At 38.3% G+C, this 27,814-nt stretch overlaps 1 protein-coding gene across 2 annotated transcripts in view; it reads right to left on the bottom strand.

Annotated features, from left to right (window-relative positions):
- arhgap29a (Rho GTPase activating protein 29a) overlaps positions 1-27,814 on the bottom strand; it is a 53,414-nt gene that overhangs the window by 15,998 nt on the left and 9,602 nt on the right. For both annotated transcript variants that reach the window (XM_059327466.1, XM_059327465.1), the window contains exons 3-13: positions 15,388-15,531; positions 11,502-11,598; positions 10,067-10,139; positions 9,028-9,088; positions 7,377-7,523; positions 5,273-5,337; positions 5,072-5,182; positions 4,885-4,965; positions 3,213-3,395; positions 2,141-2,278; positions 1,066-1,256 (exon numbers count right to left, since the gene is read on the bottom strand). In XM_059327466.1, coding sequence (XP_059183449.1) covers positions 1,066-1,256; positions 2,141-2,278; positions 3,213-3,395; positions 4,885-4,965; positions 5,072-5,182; positions 5,273-5,337; positions 7,377-7,523; positions 9,028-9,088; positions 10,067-10,139; positions 11,502-11,598; positions 15,388-15,531 — 1,291 coding nt within the window. The remainder of the gene's footprint in view (positions 1-1,065; positions 1,257-2,140; positions 2,279-3,212; positions 3,396-4,884; positions 4,966-5,071; positions 5,183-5,272; positions 5,338-7,376; positions 7,524-9,027; positions 9,089-10,066; positions 10,140-11,501; positions 11,599-15,387; positions 15,532-27,814) is intronic.

Below are 27,814 nucleotides of genomic sequence, written 5' to 3' on the forward strand. Positions count from 1 at the left end.
GTGTGTGTGTGTGTGTGTGTGTGTGTGTGTGTGTATGTGTGTGTGTGTACAGTAGCCTGAAAAGCTAGTGAAAAGCCCCCGGCCCAGCTCCTCTCTCCCGTGACCACTCAGTCATTTCCGCAGGAAGTCCTGACCAACCCGATTGTTTCTCTCTTTCCAAAACAAGCTTTCTCCCTCAGTCGCTCCACCTCTCACCACTCAGCACCACAAACTGTTACACTCACACAGTTACACTGTGTTTACAGCCACTTATTTACCATAAACACACACCCAATGCTCCCTCAGAGACCTGTGATGCAAGCTTTACGCTTTACGCCCTTTTAATGAAACAATATCTCAAGGCTAAACAAGGCTAGATGTGGAGAGACTGAAACTTTTAAAGTCATTGGAAATTTCTAACTAAATGACCTTTAAGTTAGCTGTGACAGAAATAATTCATTATCAGAATCATCAGTCATTTCCTTGATAAAATCAGAGAAAGTAAACAAGCTGTGATAACGTAGAGGCTGACCTGGTTATATTTAGTCACAATCCCTCAAGAGGAAGCAGCTTTTAGTTTCATTAAAAGGTATTAATTATTAATTATTAATATTACAGTAACATTCAAACAGAAGCTGCCTTCAAATATCAAACAACAAGATCATGTATAATCAATAACAACTTGCTGTCTGAAAATAATGACTAAGTGTTGCAGAATAATGAGATTTTTTTTAAAAAGAACTTAAAAAAAAGAAACCTTTTTTTAATATAGATAATAGACATCTCAGAATAATAAGAAACTTTCTCAAAAGAAACTAGTATATTGACAAGGTTTCCCATTATTTTACAATACTAAGCCTTTATGTTTTAGAATTTAAGGCATCATTTTGCTAGACTTATTATCTCAAAATAATGACTAAGTAACAATGTTAAGATACTAAGTCATTATTCTGAGCTTTTATTTTCCCCGTCACATTGGCAGAAATGGTTTCTATGTGGAGTTTAACTGTCTCTTTATCTTTCAGCTCTGCCTAAACCACAATAATAACACAATATTGGTTCTAGCAGCAGAATGTGAAGTCTCACCCTGTGTTTTGTGTGGCGGTTGAATCAAAGGAGTGGGACTCGAGGCGAGGAGCGTCGGTGGGTAAACTCCTGACGAAGTCGATGTATCTCTGGCCCGGCTCGTACAGTTTGGCGTTTTCACACAGACTCTGATGATTGACAGGAAGAGAAACAACCTGCGCCTGCTGCAGCTGGAACCAGTTCACCGTCACCTGGAACAAGACACAAGACACATTTATTTATCTTTATTGATTTATTGTTGTTTGCACTTAAAAAACATACAATCGTTAGGAAATAACAGAACAAGAAACAGTAAAAGAAAATGCAGGAAAGATCAAAAAGCCCAAAGGGCTTATATATATGTGACCCTCCCTCTTAAACCTATCAGTAACTATACTTTACTTAAATTACATAGCTAGATGAAAATAAAAAAATACAAACAAAATGTAAACAAAACAAATACAAAGGTGTAGAACATCTATAGGGATTTTCTGAGCTTGGTCTTCAAAGTATTTAAAGAGGAACATGATTCTGTTAGATGTTTTATGTCTAACACCTTGATAAACTAATGAGAATCTGGCAACAGAGTTCCTACAGAAAGGAATATGTCAATCATTCTTTCTTCTTGTAAGATGTGCATGATAATGAGAATTAAACTCAAAGTAACTATGAAAAAAGTTAGGTAAAGATGCAGGAAGGCAAATTACTTTATACATAAGAACGCCTGTTTGATACTTATTGACCTCATAAATTGTAAGTAGTTGCAATTGTTTAAATAATGGTTTAGTTTATGGGGCTAAATAAGAAGAGTTAGTGGCATTAACACGCACATCAAGCCTGGAGTTCCACCTCCTCAGTCTGCACAAGATCTAGTACAATATTTATATATATAAACTTCATTACAGGCTCTAGACCCAATAGCAAGACATACAACATACAAAAAACAACAGATACATAAACACATTCAAACATACTCCTATTCATGAGAGTTTTAAAAGGCACCCATACCAATGTTTCCACAGATATGATTGATACCTGACCTGAGCATCATTATAATACAGTTTTGTGACTCCCTCATTATGTTATTTGAACGTACAGCCTTGAAGGTGAGGTCACACTGGGAGACCATCTCTCTGATCTGAGCGATGATCTCACTCTTGGTGTTGGCCAGGTCGACTCTCTTCACCCCCACGTCCACCTGGCAGGCCTTGCAGTGCTCCCGGGCCTCCTCCGCCTAGCAACAGGAGGAAGATAACACATTAGTCCATTCACAATGATAAAGAGTGAAAAAAAACTAAGTAAAAAAAGTAGATGGAATCAAATCATCAACAAAAAATTGATAAATCCGAAACAAAATATAAAAAAAGCCTTTAAGATGAGTTCAGGGCCCATGTTGCTCTACAATGTAGCACATTAAAAAGAGCAAAAGGAGGAGTAGTCCAGATGGATTTCAGAATAAAGGCCTCCTATAAGAAGTGAGGAGCATTTATTTCAAGGGTGCTGAATCCAAAAAAAATGGTTCCCAAGCGAAATTTTGAGTTTTTGACCTTCTAATTTGCATATCAAAATGGCGGCCGTTGGTCGTTGGACCATTTCCCCTTAGTTTTTTTGTAAGTAGGCAATCAAAGATGAGAAAATTAAGTTTCTGGATCTATAGTCTAGAGTCAGAGCAAGGATATAGTGGAGGCTCAGTGTCTTTTTTATGTATATATACATATATATATATGAAAAATACAAACTTTTAAGGTGAGATTAAGCATTATTTGTGTCATTTTTTAAGGCCGACATAAATATTCAATCAATATCACTTTTAAAAATTCCAGTTGGTATTTTGCATACATATATATATACATAAAAAGCCACTGAGCCTCCACTATATCCTTGCTCTGACCCTAGACTATAGATCCAGAAACTTAATTTCCTCATCTTTGATTGCCTACTTACAAAAAAACTAAGGGGAAATGGTCCAATGACTGTGCAAGATGGGCAATTTGGTGGCCATTTGATACAAATTAGAAGGTCAAAAACTCTAAATTTCGCTTGGGAACCATTTTTTTTGGACTCAGCACCCTTGAGATATGTAAGGTAGGCCGGTTCCTGACTTGTACCCATAAATGCTCCTCACTTTCACTCTTTGGACCGTTCCCTCTAGACTAGAGGAGCTTCACCTTCTGCAGGGCCTCGTCCTCCAGCCGGCGTCTCTTCTCCAGCTGTTTGGCCCCCGCTGCTCCTCCTCCTCCTCCGGTCTGCTCCTCCTCCAGCCGGCTGGTGGACACCTTGGCCTTCTCGTGCTCCTCGTGCCGCTGGGCCTGCAGCAGCCGAGCCTTCCTCAGAGCAGAGTCCGCCTCGTTCTGCACACACACACATCAAGTTCATACAGACAAATATAATACCATACATGCTGCACATACAGTATGTGCAAAGAATACACTTTATTATAGTTTAGTTTATCAATATCTTTCATATTGTAATATAGTTTGGGCACCTTTCCTACTACACTCCATAGAGTTTTGGTTGTTCAGAAAGGTTTTGTTAGGATGAACCAGATCTGAGTCACATGATCATCTGTTCCTCTTTCAGAAACTCCACATACTTTCTGTTCATCACATCAATATTTCTCAAATATGTGTTTTTATTTTTAAGGTATATTCAGATCATGAAAACTTTCCAAAGCACTTTAAGACTTATTTTAAATTTAATTCTCAGATTCACTCTTATTCAACACGTCAATCTTTAGATCTTCATCCTCCAAGATTTCTGACATGCAGACGTCAATTTATTATTCAATTTAGGGAATAAATTATGGATAAAAACCTTTTCCCATCTGGCAAAGGACTCCATCTCTGTAAAATGCTTCAAAAGATGTCTGAAAGCTCATTTAACTGCTGTTTTAAAATTCTAATTCACACACAAATACACTTTTTTAACAGGTTCATTTTTGTTTTTGTTTTTGTTATTGTCATTATAACTTGTTGATGTTATACATGTGTTTTTTCTATTATCAGTTTATTACTTTCTAATAACTATGACATTTTAGGTGGAGGCTTTAAATAAATCAGCCCATCTGGGTTTTCTGCCTCTACTGCACTTTACATTATATGTTATCTTTGTCATTTTATGTAATTCTAACTGTGCAAATAAATAAAACCTAAAAAAAAAAAGAAAGGAAAAAAATGCAAGTTGAATTTCTGTCATAATTTACTTGACCGAAAATAGAAAAAACAATAACATATCACATCAGAATTCCACCAAAAGACTCTTCCCGTCTCGTCTCAGCTCTGAGGAAACCGACCTGTAGTTTCCTTAAAGTTTAGCTGATTTTTTGCCAAAGCTTAGTGTTTTTTCTTTGAAAATCTGACGATGATTCCTTTTCTTACAGTTTATGGTCAAGATATGGCAATATTTTTTTTAAAAAACTAACTAAATAACTAACTAACTAAGTAATCCAACAATGCTAACCAAAACCAACACAAAAAAATGGCTTTTTAGTTTATATCCAATCAAAATTATTCCTGTGCTACTCAAGCATTATACATTTAAAAAATGGAACAATGTAATTAAGACACTATTCCATATATAGTTAAAGTTCAAGGATTGTTTTATTTTTTAATGAGAAGTATGGGAGGTCAACTATTGCTACTTGACTTTGTCAACTAATTAGATGTTAAATAGCAATTTAGTTCCAAATGACTAATCATGTACGATTGTGGAGTTTGATTGTCTACATGCCAAACAAAGCGTTTGTTTCATGCATATATTAGGCGGAGGAATGTCAAGAGCATCCTCAGCAACATCTTTACATTCTGTGTGTGAATTCAGCCTTTCTAACAACCAACTCACCATCTTCTTCTGCTCTCTCTGCCACTGCTCCTTCACCTCTTTCCGTAGTTTGTCCAGCTCGTTCTTTCTGGCCAGGAGCGGCTGGAAACAAACACACAACCCCACCAGTCAGCACCGCCTCGTGTTCCCATTATTCAACCAGAGTCCCAGTTCAGAAAGAAAAGCATCATGTGCCCTGTTGGATTACCTGCATGAACTTGTTGCTCTGCAGCACGGCGGCGGTGTGAAGCACCAGCTGGCTGTATTCTAAGTCATGTTTGAAAGCCGTCATGTAGATCTCACGGAAAGGCATGAACTCCTTAAATGTGAAGGAGAAAGTCTTAAAGTTTAGTCCCAACAGCTAAAAGACAACAGCGATATGTAAAGTTACACATCAACATCAACTCACCTGCTGACTGGCGAGTGTCTTGGCAGATTCGGCCATTTTGGCGTAACTCTTTGCACACTCAATATCTGCAAACAGACCAAACTAATGGTAAACCCCAAAAACAAACAAAATGACCAAAAAAAGACACAAAATGACTAAAAAAAGACACAAAATGACCAAAAAAAGGAAACAAAATGACCAAAAAAGACACAAAATGACCAAAAAAAGGAAACAAAATGACCAAAAAAGACACAAGATGACAGAGAAAAGACACAAAATGATGCAGAAAAGAAACAAAATGACCAAAAAAAGACACAAAATGACCAAAAAAAGACACAAAATGACTAAAAAAAAGTCACAAAATGACAAAAAAAGGAAACAAAATGACCAAAAAAGACACAAGATGACCAAAATATCTGCAAACAGACCAAACTAATGGTTAGTTAAAATAACAACATATAAAAAACATAATGTCATTTATGTGCATGCAAATATTTGCTCTGTGCTGAAGCACCATTCAGTTAGAATCTTCCTTAAAACAAGAACCAAAGCAATGTTTTCTGATTGAATCACACACAATGTCCTTGAGTCAGAAGACAAATCCTTATAATGACTCAGTAAATAAAGCATTAGCCAGAGTGGATGTGTTAAACACACAGCAGGTATGTTTACCTGATAAGACCTGTACTGTACAGCCTGACTGACTGAGGGCTTTGTGTCCCTGTGGTGAAACCATTCATTAACACTAGAGCCAAACATAATCTCTCACGCTGCACATTCAACCTTCAGCCTGGATAATAACACCTCATTGTTTATAAGTCCAGTTCAGAAACCAGCCTCCAATCAGTCCTCACAGTACGGGCTCCAGACTAACTAAAAGGGACAGTTCATCTTAAACACACCTCTAGCACTATTTATTAATCTAGATTGTTTTGGTGTGAGTTGGAGATATCAGCTGAAGAGAGGTCTGCCCTCTCTCAAAATATATATTTTATAGAGGCAATTTAGCAGAGCAGCAGCTTCTGCTTGGTAGAACAAAGCAGAGTACTTTTATATGTCTGAGAACCATGAAAAGCATCTCAATATGATAATTTTCTGAAGTCACCAGAATGAGGAACTCCTCAACACTATGACTGGAGAGTTAAGATGTTGTTGCATTCCTCAGATCATGAATGTGAATGAGCTATAGATGAAAACATCTCAAAGACTCTGTGACATAACTACCAGACACACGTATTAAAGTTAAGTACACGCTCCGTACACTGACACATGACAGCTGACTGTACGTTAGTGTACTAGCTGCTGCTGAGCTGCTGCTGCCTTCCCTCAGCTGCCCTGACTCACTAGTTCTCAACCTTTTTGAGTCGCGACCCCCGCTCACTGAACACAATCTCACACACACAGTTCAGATCACCAAAAAAACAAACAAAATGACCACAAAATGACTAAAAAGACACAAAATGACCAAAAAAATACACAAAATGACCAAAAAAGATACAAGATGACAGAGAAAAGACACAAAATGACGCAGAAAAGAAACAAAATTACCAAAAAAAGACAAAATGACTAAAAAAAGACACAAAATGACTAAAAAAGACACAAAATGACCAAAAAAATTACACAAAATGACCAAAAAAGACACAAAATGACAAAAAAAGACACAAAATGACAAAAAAGGAAACAAAATAACCAAAAAAAGACACAAAATGACCAAAAAAGACACAAGATGACAGAGAAAAGACACAAAATGACGCAGAAAAGAAACAAAATGACCAAAAAAAGGAAACAAAATAACCAAAAAAGATACAAAATGACCAAAAAAGAAACAAAATGACAAAAAAAGACATAAAATGACCAAAAAAAGACATAAAATGACACAGAAAAGAAACAAAATGACCAAAAAAAAAGACAAAATGACTAAAAAAGACCCAAAATTACTAAAAAAAGACCCAAAATGACAAAAAAAAGACACAAAATGACAAAAAAAAAGACATTAAGTGACCAAAAAGACTAAAACACATTAACACATGAACACTTTAACACAGTGGAGACAGAGCTGACTCCCAGAAATCATCTCTTGACCCCAGCAGGGGTCCCGCCCCCCAGGTTGAGAACCCTGACTCACCCATGCTGAGGCGCTTGTCCACCCAGGCCAGCAGCTCCTTGGTGTACTTGGACCAGGCCTTGGCGTAGAGCAGCGCTGACTCCACGCCGCCGTCCTGCCGCTGCAGCGAGCGGTCCACCTCCTCGGCCCGCATCGGCGGGGACGGTCCTGGGAACACAACCGGGACCCCACAAGGGTTACTACAGAACCTGGGCTTAAACATGACACCAGCCCTGAGCAGCACGCCTTCACCACGGCTGGATGTTCTAATGAGAGATTAGCTGCAACATCTGGGGCTGAGTCAGAGGAAAGCCTCAGTGACCTCAGGTTGATATGAGCTCAGAGCGTCTGAGGATAATTAATGCTGACAGGAGGCTCACTATGGATCTATTAATAATCTATTAATAATCTATAATAAGAGCTTCAGGTGGCTGGTTAGCAGGACTTGGTAGCTGGTTGTGCTCTAAGCCCAGATAACTCCACAACATGAAGCAGTAGGAGGAGATACGCTTCCTCACCAAATGTAAAAAATATTAACTAATTAGAGAAACATATTTCCAAAAAATTGAATCCGTCAAAAAAGTTTTTTTTTAAATGGTCAGATGAGGAAAAACTGCCGCTCCTCCTGAAGAGTCACAGAGCTGTAGATTAGATCAGCAGCAGTCTCTTAGTCCGGCGGCTTAGGACCAGATTTGGGAAGAAAGGGGACACGTCGGACAAAAGCACCACATTTTTTCCACATGCTCTCTATCACTATAGGTTTCAATTTTTGGTAGGAGCCACTTCATCAAGATTGCAGATCGGAGATGGCAGCCATATAAAGTCTATGAGAACCAATATATCTTCCAAGCCACTTAGAAGGTCAATCTTAGTGTCAAAATCTACATTTTCTGGGTCAAAGAATCATTTAAAGCTACTGAGAATATCACTAGATGATCAAATAGATATGTTCATTTTGGCCATGTATTTACATAATTATTAGATTCCAAACATTTTCAGCTCAGGATTCTCTGCTGCAGCACTTGAAGCGAGTTGCCTACCAGTCTGGGTGAAAATGAAGATTTCTATTTGATCAAATAATCATCTAGTGATATTCTCAACAGCTTTAAATGATTCCTAGACCCAGAAAATGTAGATTTTGACACCAAGATTGACCTTCTGAGTGGCTTGGAAGATGTATTGGTTCTCATAGACTTTATATGGGTGCCATCTCAGATCGGCAATCTTGATGAAGTGGCTCCTACCAAAAATTAAGCCGCCTGACTAATATGTTTCTGCCTGTCACACACAGAGACACACAGCTGTTGGTTGTTTTGTTTTTATTTTTATTTTATTTTTTCTCCTTCTTTTTGCTGGGACAGTTAGATTGTATAAATTATATGTTGATTGTAATTCAATGATTGTAAATATTGCTTTCTTCTATTGTTATTAGTCTTTCTTTTCTTTTAAAATGAATAACAGAATTATAATAATGTATTGTAAATATTGCTTTCCTTATCTTGTTATCTTTTTTTCTCATGCTTGCTTTGGCAATATATACATTGTTACGTCATGCCAATAAAGCCAATTGAATCTCTGATTTTTAAATCAGCTTTTTTCTATAAAATCTCCCAGGATTACAACCTTCAGCAGCAGCACAGTCAAGTAGCTGTGTGTTCCAGAGATCTCTTACCTGGCGGATCATCTTTCTCGGGACCGGATCCTCCAGATTCCACAGAGAGGTTCTCAAAAGACTGAAAACAGACAGATGAGAAAAAAACGTAACTACAATGGGGCGGATGAGTTTCCTCCTCAAAGCTAACAGACTTTAAACAAGCTTATCAGAACCTGACTTCCTGCTCAGGGCTGTTATGAAATCTACAACAGGAAAACAACAATACATACCAACAATTCATCTTCTGCACAGACCGTTTCAGGAACATACGTCAACCAGCGAGCGCTCATTTAACCCCTGACCTCTGACCTCTGCTGGCTAAATCCCCAAATCTTCTGCTTAACAGTTCAGGAGCAGTAGCTACATCCTCCATGGACAGTCAATGACATAACTAGAAGTGTATATGCACTATAAAAATAATCTGTTTCATTTACGGTAGAACTTCACCGTAAAAATTACAGTGAGTGGGTTTTCTACTCTAAATTTAAATGTAAATATCAGTAAAAACTGTAATTTAGACCGAATATTTCCCTTATTTTTACTGTAATTGTGTCATTCATTCACACATCATGGTATTTCTCCATAAATTTTGCATGAAAATGTTATATTTTTCAGCAAAACTGAGTGTTTCTTCCAGTTTATGACAGAAAAAAGTAAAAATATACTAAATAAAATAAAAATAAATATACAATTGAACACAATCTCACACACACAGTTCAGATCACCCAAAAAACAAACAAAATGACCAAAAAAGACACAAAATGACCAAAAAGACACAAGATGACAGAGAAAAGACACAAAATGACGCAGAAAAGAAACAAAATGACTAAAAAAAGACAAAATTACTAAAAAAAAGACACAAAATGACCAAAAAAAGACAAAATGACAAAAAAAGACCCAAAATGATATAAAAAAGACACAAAATGACAAAAAAAGACACAGAATGACCAAAAAAAAAAAAAAAAAAAAAGACCAAACCAAATTTGTTTTGGGGTGATGGACTGAACTACACAACGTATATTAATAACAATATTAATTAATATAGTAGATTTCTTACCCTGCTCCTCTTGGTCAGGGGGAGCCCCAACACTGATCCGTTCTCTACATCTCCCATAAGGAAGTCAGACACTCTGAGGAAAACACAAACACAAACAACACGTTGAGTTTAAGAAGCAGAAATGGAATTATTACAGAAAGGGTGACTAGTAATTATATTATAGTGGTATATTATTTATTATATTGTATATTATATTATATATATTATAGTAATGATAACTGAACAGGACAGATTGTTGCATTGTGACTGAATGGAAGGACCAATAAGCTGCTAATGGATCTGTTGTTGTTGCTGTTGTTGTTTTTTGTGTATTATTGCATTTAAATGGAAAAAAACTCAAAAAAAAAAGAAAGCATGAAATTGATAAGAGAAGACATATCCAGGAATGTTTTTATTTTCTAGTTTAGTCACCATAATGCAACTCAATAGTGTCTTTCATTTCACATTCCTGCCTTCTAGTTGCCCTATTTTTTTAATTTCTATTCAGAAACGTAAAGTTTAAAGCCCATTCTGAAATGACAACAGGGTAATTTTTTCCAAATCAGTGTAGTGCCCCTTTATTGTTGAAATAACATATTTATTTGTAGTTATTTACACAGACATATTTATGCAGATATACATGTCTAGACAAATAAAAATGTCTATTGTTTATATTTTCCCATATTGCTTCCATTGCAATGTTGAAGGAGCAGCAGACGGACTATATTTATATATATTATATTTACATTATTTACATTATTTGGACGAGTCTGCGTTGTGACCCTTGTGCACGGTAACTAGCCGTTACCATGTGGTTATTTCATATACACTATTTATTTATTTATTTGATTAACAGAAAACCTGCTATACTGTGATATACATCATTATGGAAATATAAAATTACCTTTATTTTGACCATATCATTTGTCGGGCTTCATTTATTATCTAGTATTTGATGTAAACTCCTTTCTTTTATTTTGAAGGCTCAGTTTGTTCTTTTGGCACGACTGCTTTTGTTGTTCGATCTTTCTGGTTTTTTTTGTCTTTCACTGAATTGTTGAAATTACACAATATTAACCCATCGAGGCCTAAAACGCCTGTAAAACCTCTGGGCGATTTTAAAATCAGCCCCTAAAACCTGAAGTTTTTCTGGAAATTCAACAGAAGTGTCAACGCTTCTACTAAATAATAGATTTTTCAGCCTCTGTAGCAGATAGAAATGAAATTCAAAAAGTATTTGAGAGCTTATTCAAATACTACAAAACGACGTAAACGCTTGTCAGGCTTCAATGGGTTAATACTAACTGACCTGCATTTATTAAGCAATCTCAGAACTGACAGGGAACAAACCGCTCACCCTTGATGAAGAGTAATATAGCAACTTGTGGGCAGGTTGATGGCGTAAGAAAAGCCACAGAGTGAAATGAGCCAATCACAGTGATGACATGATACTCACACATTGCCAAAGGTGAACGCCAATGTGTCGATAGCAGAGTAGATCTCTCCGAACAGCGTCTGCTTGTTCTCCTCGTTCACCTCCTTAAAGTTCACTCCTGTCAACATGGAAATAAGGAGGATTGAGTCAGTAGCAGAGCTAAACCCTGCACTCTGGAGATAACGCTGTTTAAGATATGAATCTCATGATATGATTCATCATCCTGTGAGTGACATCAAACATGGCGTCAAGAAAATCTCTTCTGAGTCATGCTACGCTCTTCAGATCACACTCACAGCTCAGGAACTTTAAATAAGCAGACATTTTAAAAGTCCCTCAGAGAGATCCAAAAACAACTTTGTACCTTAAATCAGAGAAAGATAAGCAAAGACTGCTAGTGTATATGTTTGGCTGTAATCTGGAGAAGCAGTAGTTTCCTGCTGAGAGTCCAAACACAGTGATGAGTGAGGAGAGAATGGGGGAGAAACACAGAGTACATACGCTGTAATCAGCCTTCACAATAAACTTCCTGTCCTGACGGAGCAGAGAGAAAATAAACTCAAAGAGAGATGCTCAAAAACTGAGTCAAACAAACAGAAAGCAATAAATCAGTGATGTCACTGAGCGCTGCTCCATGATTTCCTTCCATCAGAACAATAGAGATTTCTAGAGTTCAAAGACTCACACAGGAGAGATTTTAACCTGCTGTCTTTAGCTGTCTTCTTTTCATTAAGCTTGGATTTGTTTGGAACGTTTCGGTGGTGAATCTTGTCATTTTAACAGTCAGTAAAAGGAATTCATGGAGGAAACTCCAGCTGAGAAGAGTCCACCTTCAACTTACCTTCAATAGTTCCTTAAATCCTTCAGGAAGACGCTTACAATCCTTACTCTTCAGCCCAGTCTTTGAAAGTTAACCAATGTCTACCAATGCTAAGATGTTTCCTCTGTAGCTTTTACAATTTCATCCAGGTCCTTTGGAAACTATACTGGGTTACAAATGGCAAAAACACCATTTACACACCTCAAAACGTTCTTCAGCTCGTCTCCTTTTGAACAGAAATAAGCCGCCTTGATCCTAAGAGTCGCCAGAGTTCTCAGATAACTTTTCTATCCAAACGATGTCCGTCTACCCAGCAAAAACAGAAATACATCCAGCGTAAAAACACTTCTCTCCGACTCAGAGGAAGTGTTCAGATTTAGTGGTAAGGGTGAAATACAGTTCCCCAAAAGGATCCAGTGACCACAGGGCCCTGGGAGCCTGATCCAACCACAGACCACCATTCAGACCACAGACTCTCTAGTGGCGTTCATCTCCTGCTCTGTGTCCAGCCCGACCCCCAACAGGACATCCTGAGGCTTGCTGGAACACAATGCCAGTACTCGCTCAGGCCCCAACCACTGGTCCAAACGTGGAAGTTACATCATTGGGGAAAAATGGTATTGTTTCAGTGGAAAAGCACAACACTCTCCAACACTCGTCAGCTGCTGAGTCCTACGCAGAAACCAGGTCTCGGAGGAACTGTCCTCCAATAAAAAAATAACAGGGACGTGTAGAAACTGGGTTGTGTCACAGGATGCAGGAAGTGACAAAACTCTGCTTTTGATCTCGTGTTGAGAAAGAGTGTGATGAAGGAGGAATGTAGAAACTAAATCTTTTATCTGTTCTATCAAATGGTAGACATTTAATTTTGTTTTCATAATATTCAAATCATGTGAGAACTCAACACAACCTCCTGCTACCATGACAACATACAGTACACACACCTTCTCATTCAATGCGTTTTTCTTTATTTTCATTTACACTATTTACATTGTAGATTCATCAAAACTATGAATGAACACATATGGAATTATGTTCTTAACAAAAAAGTGTGAAATAACTGAAAACATGTCTTGTATTCTAGATTCCTCAAAGTAACCACCCTTTGCTTACTAGAATATAAGACATGTTTTCAGTTATTTCACACTTTTTTGTTAAGTACATAATTCCACATGTGTTCATTAATAGTTTTGATGAATCTACAATGTAAATAGTCATGAAAATAAAGGAAACGCATTGAATGAGAAGGTGTGTCCAAACTTCTGGCCTGTACTGTAGCTCCATAAATAGTAGCAGAAACACATTTTAAATCTTCATGTTGTGTAGCATCAGCAGCTTTGACATTAGGTAGTGAAACATATTGGTGTGTGCAGATGAAAATCACCTCGTCACTGTGTGATGGTCAACATGTGAGCAGTTCTGGCCACCTAGTGGCAGAGAACACGCCACAGCACCTAATATTAGTTACTCATCACAGGCACATGTTCAGATAGAACACTAACCTTTTTTTTTTTTTTTTTTTTTTAAATTTAATTTAATTCAATTTATTTAATTTATGTTATTTATTTTATTTTATTTTATAATTTATTTATTTATTTATTTAATTTATTTTTTAATTTTTAATTTTATTTAATTTATTTATTTAATTTATTTATTTAATTTATTTATTTAATTTATTTATTTTATTTTATTTTATTTATTTATTTATTTATTATTATTTTTTTTTTATTTTTTTTTTTTTTTCCTGTCTGTTTTTGGTGTCTGTCTTGGCTGTTTGTAAGTGTTTGTATTATATGTTGAAAAATTAAAAATTAAATAAATACTTTAATAAAAAAAAAAGATAGAACACTAACCTTTTCTTTAATTTAATTTAATTAATTAATTTTATTTTATTTTATTTTATATTTTATTTTATTTTATTTTATTTTATTTTATTTTTATTTTATTTTATTTTATTTTATTTTATTTTATTTTATTTTATTTTATTTTATTTCATTTTATTTTATTTTATTTTATTTTATTTATTTATTTATTTTATTTATTTATTTTTTTCCTGTCTGTTTTTGGCGTCTGTCTTGGCTGTTTGTAAGTGTTTGTATTATATGTTGAAAAATTAAAAATTAAATAAATACTTTAATAAAAAAAATAAAAAAAGATAGAACACTAACACTGGTGTCCTTAAGCTACTTCCTATTAATACTGAACATCTAAATTCTTAAGAATCCTTCCACTCATTAATTCCATATCATTAAGAGGCTCTATAGAAGCATTATGAAGCTGTCAGATCTAAGGCTGCCTTATTGAAAAGGTCTTTACTTTATGTGATAACATGTTTGACTGCCAACAAATAGTCAAGTTAGTGCACGAAAGAAGAGCCTTGCATGCAATTAATAATTGTTCATGGCACACACGCCTGCACACACCCATGTGTGTGTGGACTTATTCCAAATATTTGAGTGAAGGTGAGCCACATTCATGCACCGAGCCTCTTCAGGCTGCGTTCACTTCAACATGTCGCCATTCCTTAATAAGAGAAAGCTTTTCAGAAAGCTATGCAGCCCCTCTGTGCCCCTCTTTGCAATGCAAATTGAGACGAGGTATACTCAGGGGATTCTTGTGTGGCGGCCAAGTTAAGAATTGACCTGCATGCCAGATCATAATCTGAGAGAATGAGAGATTGAATAGGATTCCTCAGTGTAGTTCCCTCTGGACTGGCACACAAAGCACAAAGGACATCCTCTTCAATCAGGTATGTGACTCCAAAATATTATTTTCTTTCTCTCTGTATGGGGTTGGAAACACATGCTGCTGCATTCTCAGCACTTGAGTGACTTCTGAAGGGCTGCACGGCTTTGAAGCTGCAAGAAAACTATTCAGAAACATTCCCTGGGAAGTTCCTTTTAAGACTCGGGAAGAAGACAGTGAGAGAGAGTGAAAGTCCAGGAGAGAAACTGTCAAGAGAAAGAGGGATTAGATAAGCAGAGACAGAAAACAGAGCAGAGGAAGAGTGGAGGAGTAGCTGGGATGTTTTACAGGAACGCTGGGAGTTATGTGTGTGTGATGGTTTCTCTGGTGGTCAGCGCTGACCTTTGACCGTGGCGATGACGGTTCCAGCCGTACTGAGGATGTCCACTGAGTTGAGGCTCTGGTGTTTGCTGATGATGGCCTTCAGGACCCGCAGCAGCTCCCCCAGACGCTCGTGCACCGCCTGATGGAGGCAGTCCTGGTGCTCTGCACAGATACAAAGACAACAGTTAATGCTAACTCTGCTTCTGTCATTCACAATGGTTTTATTTTCATTGTGTGTTCATGTGTTTTTTATGCACACTGTTCATTGCACCTTATTTGTTTCACAGCACCAACATTTTTATACTGTATATTCATATTTATTCTGCACTGGAATTCCATTCTACTCCTTAATACATACTCTTCTTTAGACACTTTATTTTTTATTGTATTTTATTGTATTTTTATATTTTATTGCTTGAAGTATGCCTAGGTTGTTCTTTTTATTTAATTGTGTTGTTATTGTCTCTGTGTGTAATGCTGCTGCTACACTGTCATTTCCCAGCTTGGGATAAAGTCTGTCTGTCTGTCTGTCTGTCTGTCTGTCTGTCTGTCTGTCTGTCTGTCTGTCTGTCTGTCTGTCTGTCTGTCTGTCTGTCTGTCTGTCTGTCTGTCTGTCTGTCTGTCTGTCTGTCTGTCTGTCTGTCTGTCTGTCTGTCCGTCCATCTATCTTCAAGTGCACTGAATCTGTCTTGTAATAATCTGAATGTGGCTACATTGTGGAGTGGAGGAATCTCTCGGTTAGGTCAAAATTCTATTATACTGTGGATTTTTATTTTTAATTTGTTTACGCAAATGCAGAAAAAATACAATTCACTACACATAAAACAACAAAGAATGTGATGGAGACGCTCCACGCTCCAGTGCATACCTAAATCTCTTCTTTTTGTGGTATTTAAAGATTTTTTCAAATTTAAGGCATTTCAACTTGTTTATGCGCACAAATTAAAAATGCACATAAAACAGCTGGATGGAAACACAGATAGTTTGAGTGGAGCCTTATGGATATGACTTATATCCATGCATGCATGCATACTACTGCAAAAATATGTCTTATGGATTAGATTTACACTTCAGCTTCTTAAACCAAACAAGGACTATCCTGCTACATTGATGTGTAGTAGTGAAAAAACCATACAAGAAACAACTTTCGGATAAACAAGAATGTTCTTATAACTTCATGTCATGGGGATTTCAGAACGCTTTTTTCTCCCCATCAACTAATAATTTACCTTGATGGAATTAATAAATACAATAAAAAACACGAAAACCCGACATCTACTGCATATCAAGCACTGATATCTCATTATAAGCCACTTTACGATTTATTATCCTGGTTAACCTTTGACCAATAAGATGTGAAGAGTGTCATGAAGTCATCCTCTGCTACAAGTTATTGTGTAATAAACCAGGTTTTATTGTGCAATAAAACATGCAAAGCAGAGACGTTTCACTCTAAAAAATGCTTTTATTATGAGACTTGTACTGTGTTTCAACACTGAGGCTCAGCAACGTACCACATGCTGTTAAACCTGAGCAGACTGGACCTAGAACAAAAAATCTCCATACATGAAGTTGAGTGGTTCAACCTCATTGGAAAAAGGATTACTAGATAGCATTCCAGTTTGTTGGTTGGAAGAATGACAATGGGAACTGCTGTCTGTTTAGGCAGCTACACCATAAAGCAGTAGTTCTCAACCTTTTTGAGTCAGGACCCCCAATTTAACATGCATGTTGTCTGCGACCCCCTCTCACTGAACACAATCTCACACGCACAGTTCAGATCACCCAAAAAACAAACAAAATGACCACAAAAAGACACAAAATGACTAAAAAGACACAAAATGACCAAAAAAAGGAAACAAAATGACCAAAAAAAGGAAACAAAATGACCAAAAAAGACACAAGATGACAGAGAAAAGACACAAAATGATGCAGAATAGAAACAAAATGACCAAAAAAAGACAAAATTACAAAAAAAGACACAAAATGACAAAAAAAGACACAAAATGACCAAAAAAGAAAACAAAATAACCAAAAAAAGACACAAAATGACCAAAACAATACACAAAATGACCAAAAAAAACACAAGATGACCAAAAAAAGACATAAAATGACACAGAAAAGAAACAAAATGACCAAAAAAAGACAAAAAGACTACAAAAAAGACCCAAAATGACTAAAAAAGACAGAATGACCACAAAAAAAAGACACAAAATGACAAAAAAAACAAACCGAAATGACCAAAAAAAGTCATGAAATGACCAAAAAGACTAAAACACATGAACACTTTAACACAGTGGAGACAGAGCTGACTTCCAATATGATTTGGCGACCCCCAGAAATCATCTCACGACTCCAATTGGGGTCCCGACCCCAAGGTTGAGAATAGCTGCCATAGAGCAGCAACACCTCCACATAGACTTAAAGGTTGTAACTTAACAACCAAGTGCATAACTAAACATGACCTACTGTGCTCTTTCCGTAATTAGCGGTTAGTTAATCAGTTAACCCAGAAACCGTGCCATCTCAGGTATGTGGTTCTGTGTACTAGATGTCACTTTATTGACAATGAGTCACCACTTTTTTCAAAAGGAACAAAATGCATTTTACCATCAGGTAACCTTGAAAATGTGCTCTTGACATAGTGGAGGAATGAGGTCATGAATGACTAAATGTGAATGAGTACATTTACTATGGTTAAAGCATTTTTATTACCACTTAGTGGAAACATAGAGTACTATAGGAGGGTATGACAGCATTGTGACACAGCCAGAAGGGCTGGCTACAATGGAGACACACAAAAACACACATGCAGACACACATTAGTGGCATTGAGACTAAATATGTTCCTGGCCTCGGCTGTAATCACACTAAATACATATCAGGCTGAGTGGCAGGTTGTTTTCATGTCCTGCTTTGAGTGAGATTATCATAGACACGTGTATATGAGGTCAGATGTCCTTGTAACTTCTTGGTAAATAAAGGTCCAATTTAAAAAAAGACACACACACACAACCACACACAACCACACACACAAAGAATGGATACAGGCAGTCAAAGCCACATTTTGTGCTGACGATCACCCCTGGATTACCCCTTCATGGAAAGGGGGATCAGAAAGACTTTAGCTGTCTCCCATTTTTTCTTTTATTCATTAGCCCTCTTTTTTGGAGTGGGACAAATAGTGCCGCCAGTGGGGCTAATAATGCTGGGTCTGTGTGGCCGCCATGACAATGCTAGCTCAGTCCTGACCCGGAAATCCAGCCAAATGACCAGCAGGTGACACATGGACCAACAGGTCATAACATCACAATAACACTTAAACAAACAGTATGAAGTGTTGAACAAAACGCCAACATGTACCGGCCAACATTCAGTCACTGACAGTCAACAAAAAGCTCTAAAAAGGACCCCACGTGTGTTTCCTGCATGCATGTTGAAACCTTCTTATAGCACTCTGGCAGCTCCCGTTTTCTCGCAATGAATGAGATTCTACAGTCAAAATGGGCCAAATGGCCATACATGCTGCTGCTTTACTGGCAACTTCAATGGAGCCAATCCGCACACCCTACAAATCAACAATGGGCCAATTAACATAATCCCAAAGAGCTGCAGTGGCTGGGTAAGGTGCAATTACTCCGGGAAACAGCACTGCAAGTAGGTCACGAGGAAATTCCAGGTGAACATCAAGCACCTGCGAAACATCCACAAACAAACAAATCTACTTGGCAAACAGACTTCCTAACAAGCACAAATTTGCAATGGCTGCAACCACACACACACACACAACTTCACAAACAAATTTTAGCAAATTTTAGCCTCTGTTGGCCCTCGGCCGCCAAAGGAGTGGGACATTTTTTTGTGGACCAACAACCGACCAACCTACAGCGCAAGCTTTAGAGCTTCTGGTTGCAGCCAATAAAGAGCCAGGACAAACCAAAATGATTACATAAGACAAGCACAAATCCAGACTGTTCCACGACCACATGAACTGCTCCGTGCCAACATGCCCTGTTGCTTCTAGCTTGCCAAAAGCTTCAGGAGCTGGAGAGTCCTATCCTTCACCATAGCAACCATCTTCATCCATCTTCATCAGATGTCATGCATAGCTCCTTCTAGTGCCAAGGAACAAGTGGTTTTTGATGATGAAAGCCTCTTGTCCTTTTCTTTTAGCTGCCCAACTCTCCACAAGGCAGGAAAAGGGCCAGCGGTGTGCTGGCACCACCACACATCCAACTGAGACTCAATACTTCTATATAATAAATGCACAGAGTACAGAGAGAGTCATTCTCATTGTTGGTTGCCTTGATTACTATGACGTTTGTAAAATTGGCCATATCTGTTCAATCCTGGGTGAAGGAGAATGACTTGGTGAGGTATGACATGTACTCTTTCCCGTCACAAACCTTTAATTGGCTGAAATTAAACAAATTCTTCAAGTAAATTACTTGACAAGAAGTAAATGCACACATAATGTAGATTTTTTTCAGATTCAAATTGTTAAAAATATATAAAACAAACATTTTCCTTGAACTAAATGTTTTTGCAGTGTTCATCCTGTCAACAGAGCCTAGTCTTTCCAAAGACTTTATCTCTCATAGCCTTATACACAGACCCCGACCCCTAATAATTTGATAAGGGTCAAAGTTTACAATGAGCCGCTTCAACCTTTAAGCCCTTAATTGGTCCTGGTCAGTTTAGATCCCATTTATGGACATTATCTTTTCAATGACAAAGTACACACAATGGCCTAAATCATCCCTACACAGGCTATACACCCCATTCATCCAGCGAGTAACTGAATCCAGAGTCCTGGAGGCAAGCTAGAGGTTTATTAAGGACAAGCTTAAACCATGAATGCCCACCAGACAGAGGGTCTTCCTTTGCAAAGCTCCATGGGCTTCAATCTTCAATGGCGGTTGTGTGGCCTATTGGACCATCCTAAATGGAGGCTAATTAGCAAGACATTATGGTTGCGTCCACCAGCCCAGCGGGACACAGAGTAATGTACAGAGACTGATTATTTAACCCCTCAACTGCCATTCTGTGCAAGAACAATGAGAAGAAGACGCGTTCCCACCCGGGAAGGCCGGAAAAAGGAACATCTGACTACTTCATTTTGTGTCAGCATTGACATTGTCATGTTAAAGGCGGGGAAACAGTTTGAAAACTTGTGGAAAAAGTTGCTATGACTGAAGTAATTTCTTTGCAAATATTAACCATTTAACAAACAAGCTGCTGGGAGGATCTTTCTGTTTTCCCTGGGAAGACCACTGAGTTTTGCTTGAGGACTTGTTTGAGTGCTGAAAACTCACTATTGTCCCTGGGGCCACTAGCAAACAGCGGGCTGGTCGCCTCATGGGCCTGCCACATGAAGCATTTATGGAACAATAAATCACAACGGCAGCTTTTCACTTTTCACGGGAAAGAGGGATTGGAGTGTGTGTGTCTATGCGTCTTTGTCCATGTGTGATGTTAGCGGTGGGAGGATTGTAAGGACTGATAGGGGAGGAGTTTTGGTGGCTATGGAGGGGGAGGTTGTGTGTTATTTGGGGTAGTACTCTCCCTTGGGATTTGTCCCAAATTTACCCCTGCACCCCACATCCCAGCTCCAGCGGGGGTTATGAGAGAAGGAGCGAGTGAGAGACATTCCTGGGCATAATAAGCCCTGGTGAATGAAGGCTACAGGGGGATCAGACTCTGATCCTGATGAGAAGGAGGCCGCGGATCAGGAGCTGCTCTGAGGCTGCCAGTAACACATTGCCAGGTTTTTACTTCATTAGCGTCATGGAAACCCAACATTCCAGCCTCTTGTTTGGGAGTGGGGACGGGAGTTGCAGGACCGAGGGGTGGAGGGGGATCCATAATGAAAACATTGTCGGATCATTCACCATCGAGATGACACCTCAATACCAAAACACTCTCCGACTCAGACTGCCTGACATTTAAATGTTATGGACCTACACATATACAGACAAGGCCATAAAACTCATTTAAATTCATGAATTCATATTTAATGACATTTTATCCTGAGGAAAATGTATAAAAAGAATATCACATTGTTTTTTCTTCCCAGTAAATGTGGAGGCAACCTGGAGCTATAGCACTATTCTCTAGCTGGGACAGTTGTTACAATCTTCATTTTTTTTAAGGTTTCCCTAAACACCCTGACACCAAGGTCACCCAAGTGTTGAAATGTTTAACTATTTATCTGGTACCCTGCCAAAGTATGGTTATTTGCATAACTGTCCACTGTTAACCCAATGACGCCTAAAACTTCCTGTAAAACCTCTGGGCGATTTTAAAATAAGCCCCTAAAAACTGAAGTTTTTCTGGAAATTCAACAGAAGTGTCAACGCTTCTACTAAATAATAGATTTTTCAGCCTCTGTAGCAGATAGAAATGAAATTCAAAAAGTATTTGAGAGCTTATACAAATACTACAAAACGACGTATCCGCTTTCCAGGCTTCAATGGGTTAAAGCACACAGAAACAACAGTTGGATCTGTTGGTGTCACACAAAAGATGTTGTATCCAGAAACAGTGCAAGGCAAATACTATAATAGGCCACACCTGGAATGTACTTACTTCATCAAACGGAAGCAGTGTTTCCCCAATAATTGTACCATTGGGAACCCCAGCCAAGCCAAAAACAATTTTTGAATTCCAAATTTCCATTGTAGTGAGAATGTAGGGGAAACCCTATATTCATTGAATCTGTGGATGTTTGCGTGTCAGTCAACTTAGGAGGCAGTTCGCCCTTGTGGATGCAGTTACACACCATCATCATTTTGTTTGAATGAAAACTTAACTCCTGGCATTTCCTCCTGGTATTCTTCACCTGTTCTGGAAGGAGGAAATAATGGGACTGGGAACTGTTGAACCAGCTTTAAAAGCAACATATTTTCTTTCAAAATAAGTGCTGTGCAGTGGATCCGATTTATGCCAATGTGGTTCATGTGGATTTCGGAATTGAATAACCAAATATTTGAAAAAGTGACTGATATTGAAAGAAATGTTAAGTGTTACAGTTGTTAAAGGGATTTGGTGTGGTGTTGGATAAATGGAGGTGCGGTATCAGTGTTTAAATATAAGCGATACCCATCAACCATCCACTACGCCAAAGCAGTCAACCGAGGAGAAAAACTGGAATCCTATGCTCCGCTGTGTTTTAAATTTATATTTCAGTTTTTGCAATAACTAGTTATACTGTTAGTTTGTTTAATGGACGTGTCCATTTGGTTGCACTCAAAGATATTGAGAAATTATATTTAGTCAAGAAGAAAATAACTGTGGAGAGTCTAACTATCTCAGACTCAAGTATTCAATGTGAAAAGGTTTGTAACACTTAATATTTGCCAACAATGTATATACTACCACATAAGAAATAGGACGTTTCTGTTGCCCAAGGCCATCAATGCTAAAAAACATGCTGATGCTTCTTCTGGATGTGTAGCATAAGGAAATGCTCTCGGTTTGAGGACTTTGCATCAATGGCTTGACTCTTTGAAGCACAAAACTTCCACTAGGGCCTGACACAATATGACTTGGCAACATTCCTTTCGCTCTGGCCCTAGCTATGCTCAGTCATGCATTGAAAATCATGGGAGCAATGTATTATCTATGCTTCAAAACATTTGAGGGAACGGAGGGGTGCTTATTGCCACAAAGCAAGTGTGAAATCACTAAACATGTCACAACTGAGTGTGCAGAGGTCCGATCAAATGGGAGCAGCTCATGGCCGAGGGGGATAAATAGGATGTTGGACAGGCTCGCCATGACCAATGTCAATCAAAACCCCTCAAAGTGTCCTATTGAGTCAGACCACAGCTGGGCATTCCAGCTACTCACCCCTAAATAACCAACTAGGGCTCTGCAGTGGCAGTTGTTTCAAAGAAATTGTGCATTCATCATAAGCAATGGTAAGACTTGGCTTCAAGGGGCTCCTTTAAGACTTTAAACACAAGCAACTAGTCTAATAATCAATCACTGTGTGACTCAATAACCTTTGTTTTGTTCAATTGAATTCTTCTTTAATTGGCGAGGTCGAAATGCCACATTCTTTCACATTACCCACTCACCACCGCGGCATCTTTATTGGGTATTTATGCGCAATGCTAAAAATGACCGTATCGTTTCAAACGAAATTTGAACAATTTGCCCTTACTACAAGGAGGTCTTGCAAAATGGGTCCACTTAACCTTTAACTTCTGGGCAGGGTCACTGCAATGGGTGGCCCATCATCCCTTGATATCCCCCTCCCCAACATACTTCCTGTGGTCAGTGGCCCTGGTCCACCTCTGTCGGCAGACCACCGGTGGTCCACTCCACCGGCGGATTAGCAGATTACATGCAGCTGGTAAAAGGCAGGGCAACTTTGCCTGCATAGACTTCTATGCTCATACTGAGGCATTCCCTGTTGCTTCACCTTTGAAGCTCTTTTTCCCATGACTGCCTGCACAAAGAGCTGGCGTTTAAAAAAGAGCCCGGGGCTAGACACACAGCACCTTCCACCTAGGTGGGGGGCTTTTATGTTCCCACTCTGCAGGCCACTGCCTTTGTCAAGCTTGTTAGCTGTTAGCTCAGGAAACCAAAAGTGAATGGAAAATTATTCTCAATGCAGGCTTAAGATGGGAAATTAAGGACATTAAGTTTGACTTCTGGAGGAAAGCAAGGTATAACGGCACATTGCAAACAGTGATAAAGATCTGATCACAAATTTACAAATTTAACCCTTTGATGCACAACATGGGTCTAAAGTGACCCGGCAGTTTTTATGTTCTATATCTTTGCAATAATTCATCGTTCAGTATTCCAGGTTTTGCTCAATTAGTTTGTTTTTGATCATCATACATCCTAATTTTTATGTTTTCCTTTATTAATTTTTGAATAAAATCCCTTTTTCTGTCACTACTCTTCTAATACACAACATGGTTGAAATATGAGCCATATCCATTTTTTAGCTAAGTAGCTTGTTAAGCTAACTTCTTAGCTAACTTCTTGGCTAAGTAGTTAGCTTAGCAAGCTACTTAGCCAAGTAGTTAGCAATGTAATAATACAAAAACTTTTTTTCTTTATAAATTATGAGAAGCAAAATGGAAATAATGATCTGTTGTTATCAAAAACAAGATATTTAAAGAATATTTAGAATGTTCAATCATAAAATAAGTTGATATCAAAAGATAGAGCACAGAAACACACAGCAGCATTAAATAACATGGGAAATGAATGCGGGTCATTTTTGACCCATGTTGTGCATCAAAGGGTTAAGGGTGAACTGGTAAAATGATCCAAGATTTTTATTTCTAATCGTCAGACATGTTGGATATTTCTCCTTTTAGTTGTTCGCATATAAATGAGAAACCCAGTGCGGAGTAAAGAATTTGTTTTCCCCCTCTTTCATTTCTCTTTGGAGCTGTCTGTCACTGTGAGGAAAGACAGGCAACCTTTCTCTCTGGATATCCCCCCACATCTCCACCACCACCACCGCCACCACCACCACCGCCACCGCCTACTGTTGATGCAAAGCTCTGAAGGTTGGCATTCCAACTATGCTTTCTTTAAGAGAAACTGCAAATCCCCCCACCGTGCAACCTCGAGTTGGCAGCCAAGCTGGACAGGCATTAGGCTGAAGAGACTACAGTTGCTCCCCAAGCTGTGTTAGTAGGCAAAGGAAGATCAGCAGGCCAGAGAGGTGGGAGGTGGAAGAGCTGTCCAACAAGTACAAAGATGGGCCCCTTTAGTACACCTGTCAAGGGGCAGAACTGGGAGGTGAGGGGGCAAACACAGCATTGAGAACAAGAGGACACTGTTTAGCTTTAGCAGCATCCTAATCCTCAGAGAATGGTCTTTGTGTGATTGAAAGCTCGTACTAGAAAACTTACTCTCATAACTGTCAAGGCATTTCATTTCGTAAAATGTTTATAATAAAAGGAACTGGGATGAAATGTTTCTAGCTTTTTAAGAATAGGTTCAGTTGCATGATAAATAAAGGACATCGCATGAGTTCAAGACAGACGGGATCCTCTGTGAGCACAATGCACTATTTTTTTTCTTACCTTGGTTACAATTAACAGCTTGAGCTTCACCCGCCAGTCCTGTCTAAAGGTACTAAACATCTAATGCCAAGCTGCCTCCTGCATAAATGGATTCCATCTCCTATCATTTCTAGTTATGAAATATGAAGCTCCAAACAACTCGGTTACATGAAATGACCCTTCTGTTCTAGGACACCATTATAAATTTGGAGAATCCCATTCAAGAGACTTTGAATGACCTTGAGACCTTGAAATTTCAGGACATTGTATATTCAAAAACATTAGAAATTATGTTTCGAGTGGTAAACATGTCAATTCCTGTTTGTATTCAAAAAATGTTTAAATTAAGGCTTTATGGATTTATAACTTAAGGGGGTTGATTCTAATGTTTGAAACTCAGAAAGTCAGAACTAATCTCAAGTACAGATGTGTGTCAGTTTTGGGTGTAAAATTATGGAATTATGGACTAAATGATGAAATAAAGATGTGTAATTCTATGTTAGTTTTCAAGAAGACTTTAAAATCTAAAATTATCAAGGGTTACAATGAAATTTGATTGAATTTGATGTTTCAGTTTAAGGTATCATGTGTTTTGTAACAATGTGAATTACTCAATTAATGTAATGTATATCATGTAATGTATATGCATGTAGATGGTACAGGAGAGGCAAAAATAAGCCTTTAGTGGCTTCAGCCTGGTCCTCTTTCAGTTGCTGTCTGATGGATTCTTTTGTAAAAACATGATTTTATTTTGTTGTCTGTTTTTTGTAACCGAAATAAAGCATTCATTCATTCATTCAAGAGAGAGAGGTATGGTATCTTTGCTTTGGCAGGTTTAATCACACCTCAGTAGCTGCAGCTTCCTCCCATTGCCCTTCTGTGCACCAAAGGAACCTAATTTGAGTCTCAGAAGACAGAACAGAATCCAATCGGTCCTGGCTATGCTTCACGCTCACCTCCACATTAAACAGGCTCACTCTTCCTTTCACTGAGCACAGCAACTGAGCTCCTAAACCTACTGAATGATGTTCTCTCTTCCCCATCAGCTCCATTGGCCTTTAACTAGTTATGAGGTGTAACAGCATGGGGCTGACCCAGCCACATGTCCTCAGGTTGACTCTGGCACAAAACCAAAGCCAATTATGTTCAGTATAGCTAAATGCTACAGAGGGAATTAAAAAACATGAAGAAACTGATTTAAAAACAGTAAGATTGAGTAAGATTCAAACCTATTCACCCAAATCTCCCTTAAAAAACAGGGAAGCTGTGATCAGTCACACTGTTTTGTGATATGACAAGAACGGCTAAATGCTATGCTAAATGCTATGCTAAATGCTATGCTAAATGCTAAAACCATTGATTATCTTGATGACATGCAGAAACTGAAATAACCAGACACAGTTCTTACCAGTTGTAAAAATTCTTTAGAACAGGGTTACGCCAAAAAGGTTTTTTTTGTTAACTAATGTATTTTTGGTTGTGTTTTGGCCACATGCCAAACAAGCACAACTACAGGAGGTAGAAGATGTTACCTTTCAGATGAAGCCTTGTGCACTAGCCTCGTGCACTAGCCTCGTGCACTAGCCTCGTGCACTAGCCTCGTGCACTATTGCAGTTCTTCTGTTAGAAGCTTTGGCTCAAATGTTCTCTGGTCTGATCCCAGCCCTTCCCTTTCCCCTAAACTTACCTGAGCAAGTGGTTTTTAAGAGAATAATGTTCAAACTGATAAACTTTTGTTTTGTAAATATGCATTCTGAAATCGATATATTCTGTTTACTTATATACATTTTACACAGCATCCAAATTGGGGATAGAAGATTTTAACTACATCACCACTGGTAGATGTACCCAGATCTAATAATATATAATGATATAATATAATATATAATGACTGTATTAGTGGAGGAATAATTTGCACCACAGATGTTTAAAAGCACAGGATGTCAAATGAATGCTACCTTGCCTAATTCTAGCTAACTTTAATCCAGTGTGGGGGTTCAGGCTGCAGATTCAAGGGCTACTTAAGCTTATTCAGAGGATAAATTTGCCGTCTTTGTTTCAAAGCCTTAATCCAAGAAGGATGAGGGGAGGTCTCCTAATCACACCACCAAATGGGTGTTGGTTAAATCTGCCATCTTTGTTTTGAGTTATGAGTAAGAAATCTGCCATATTCAATATCCCGACCCTATTACTTTACGTTTCAGGTACAAAAAAGCCTCAACTGTGTCTCCAGATTTCTCCACTACAGAGTCTCTAAAGTACAGCCTCTATCCTTGGCTTTCTGGTGTAGTGTGGGAATCCTGAAGCTTTATCTCAGTGTGTGGCAGACACCGACAGCCTCCTGAACAAAGCAGGAACAGAGCTGCCCACAACTATAAATCTGAGCAGAGGGAAGGAAGGAGAGACTC

Source organism: Centropristis striata, chromosome 23 (assembly GCF_030273125.1).
Source record: "Centropristis striata isolate RG_2023a ecotype Rhode Island chromosome 23, C.striata_1.0, whole genome shotgun sequence".
Lineage (NCBI taxonomy): Eukaryota > Metazoa > Chordata > Actinopteri > Perciformes > Serranidae > Centropristis > Centropristis striata.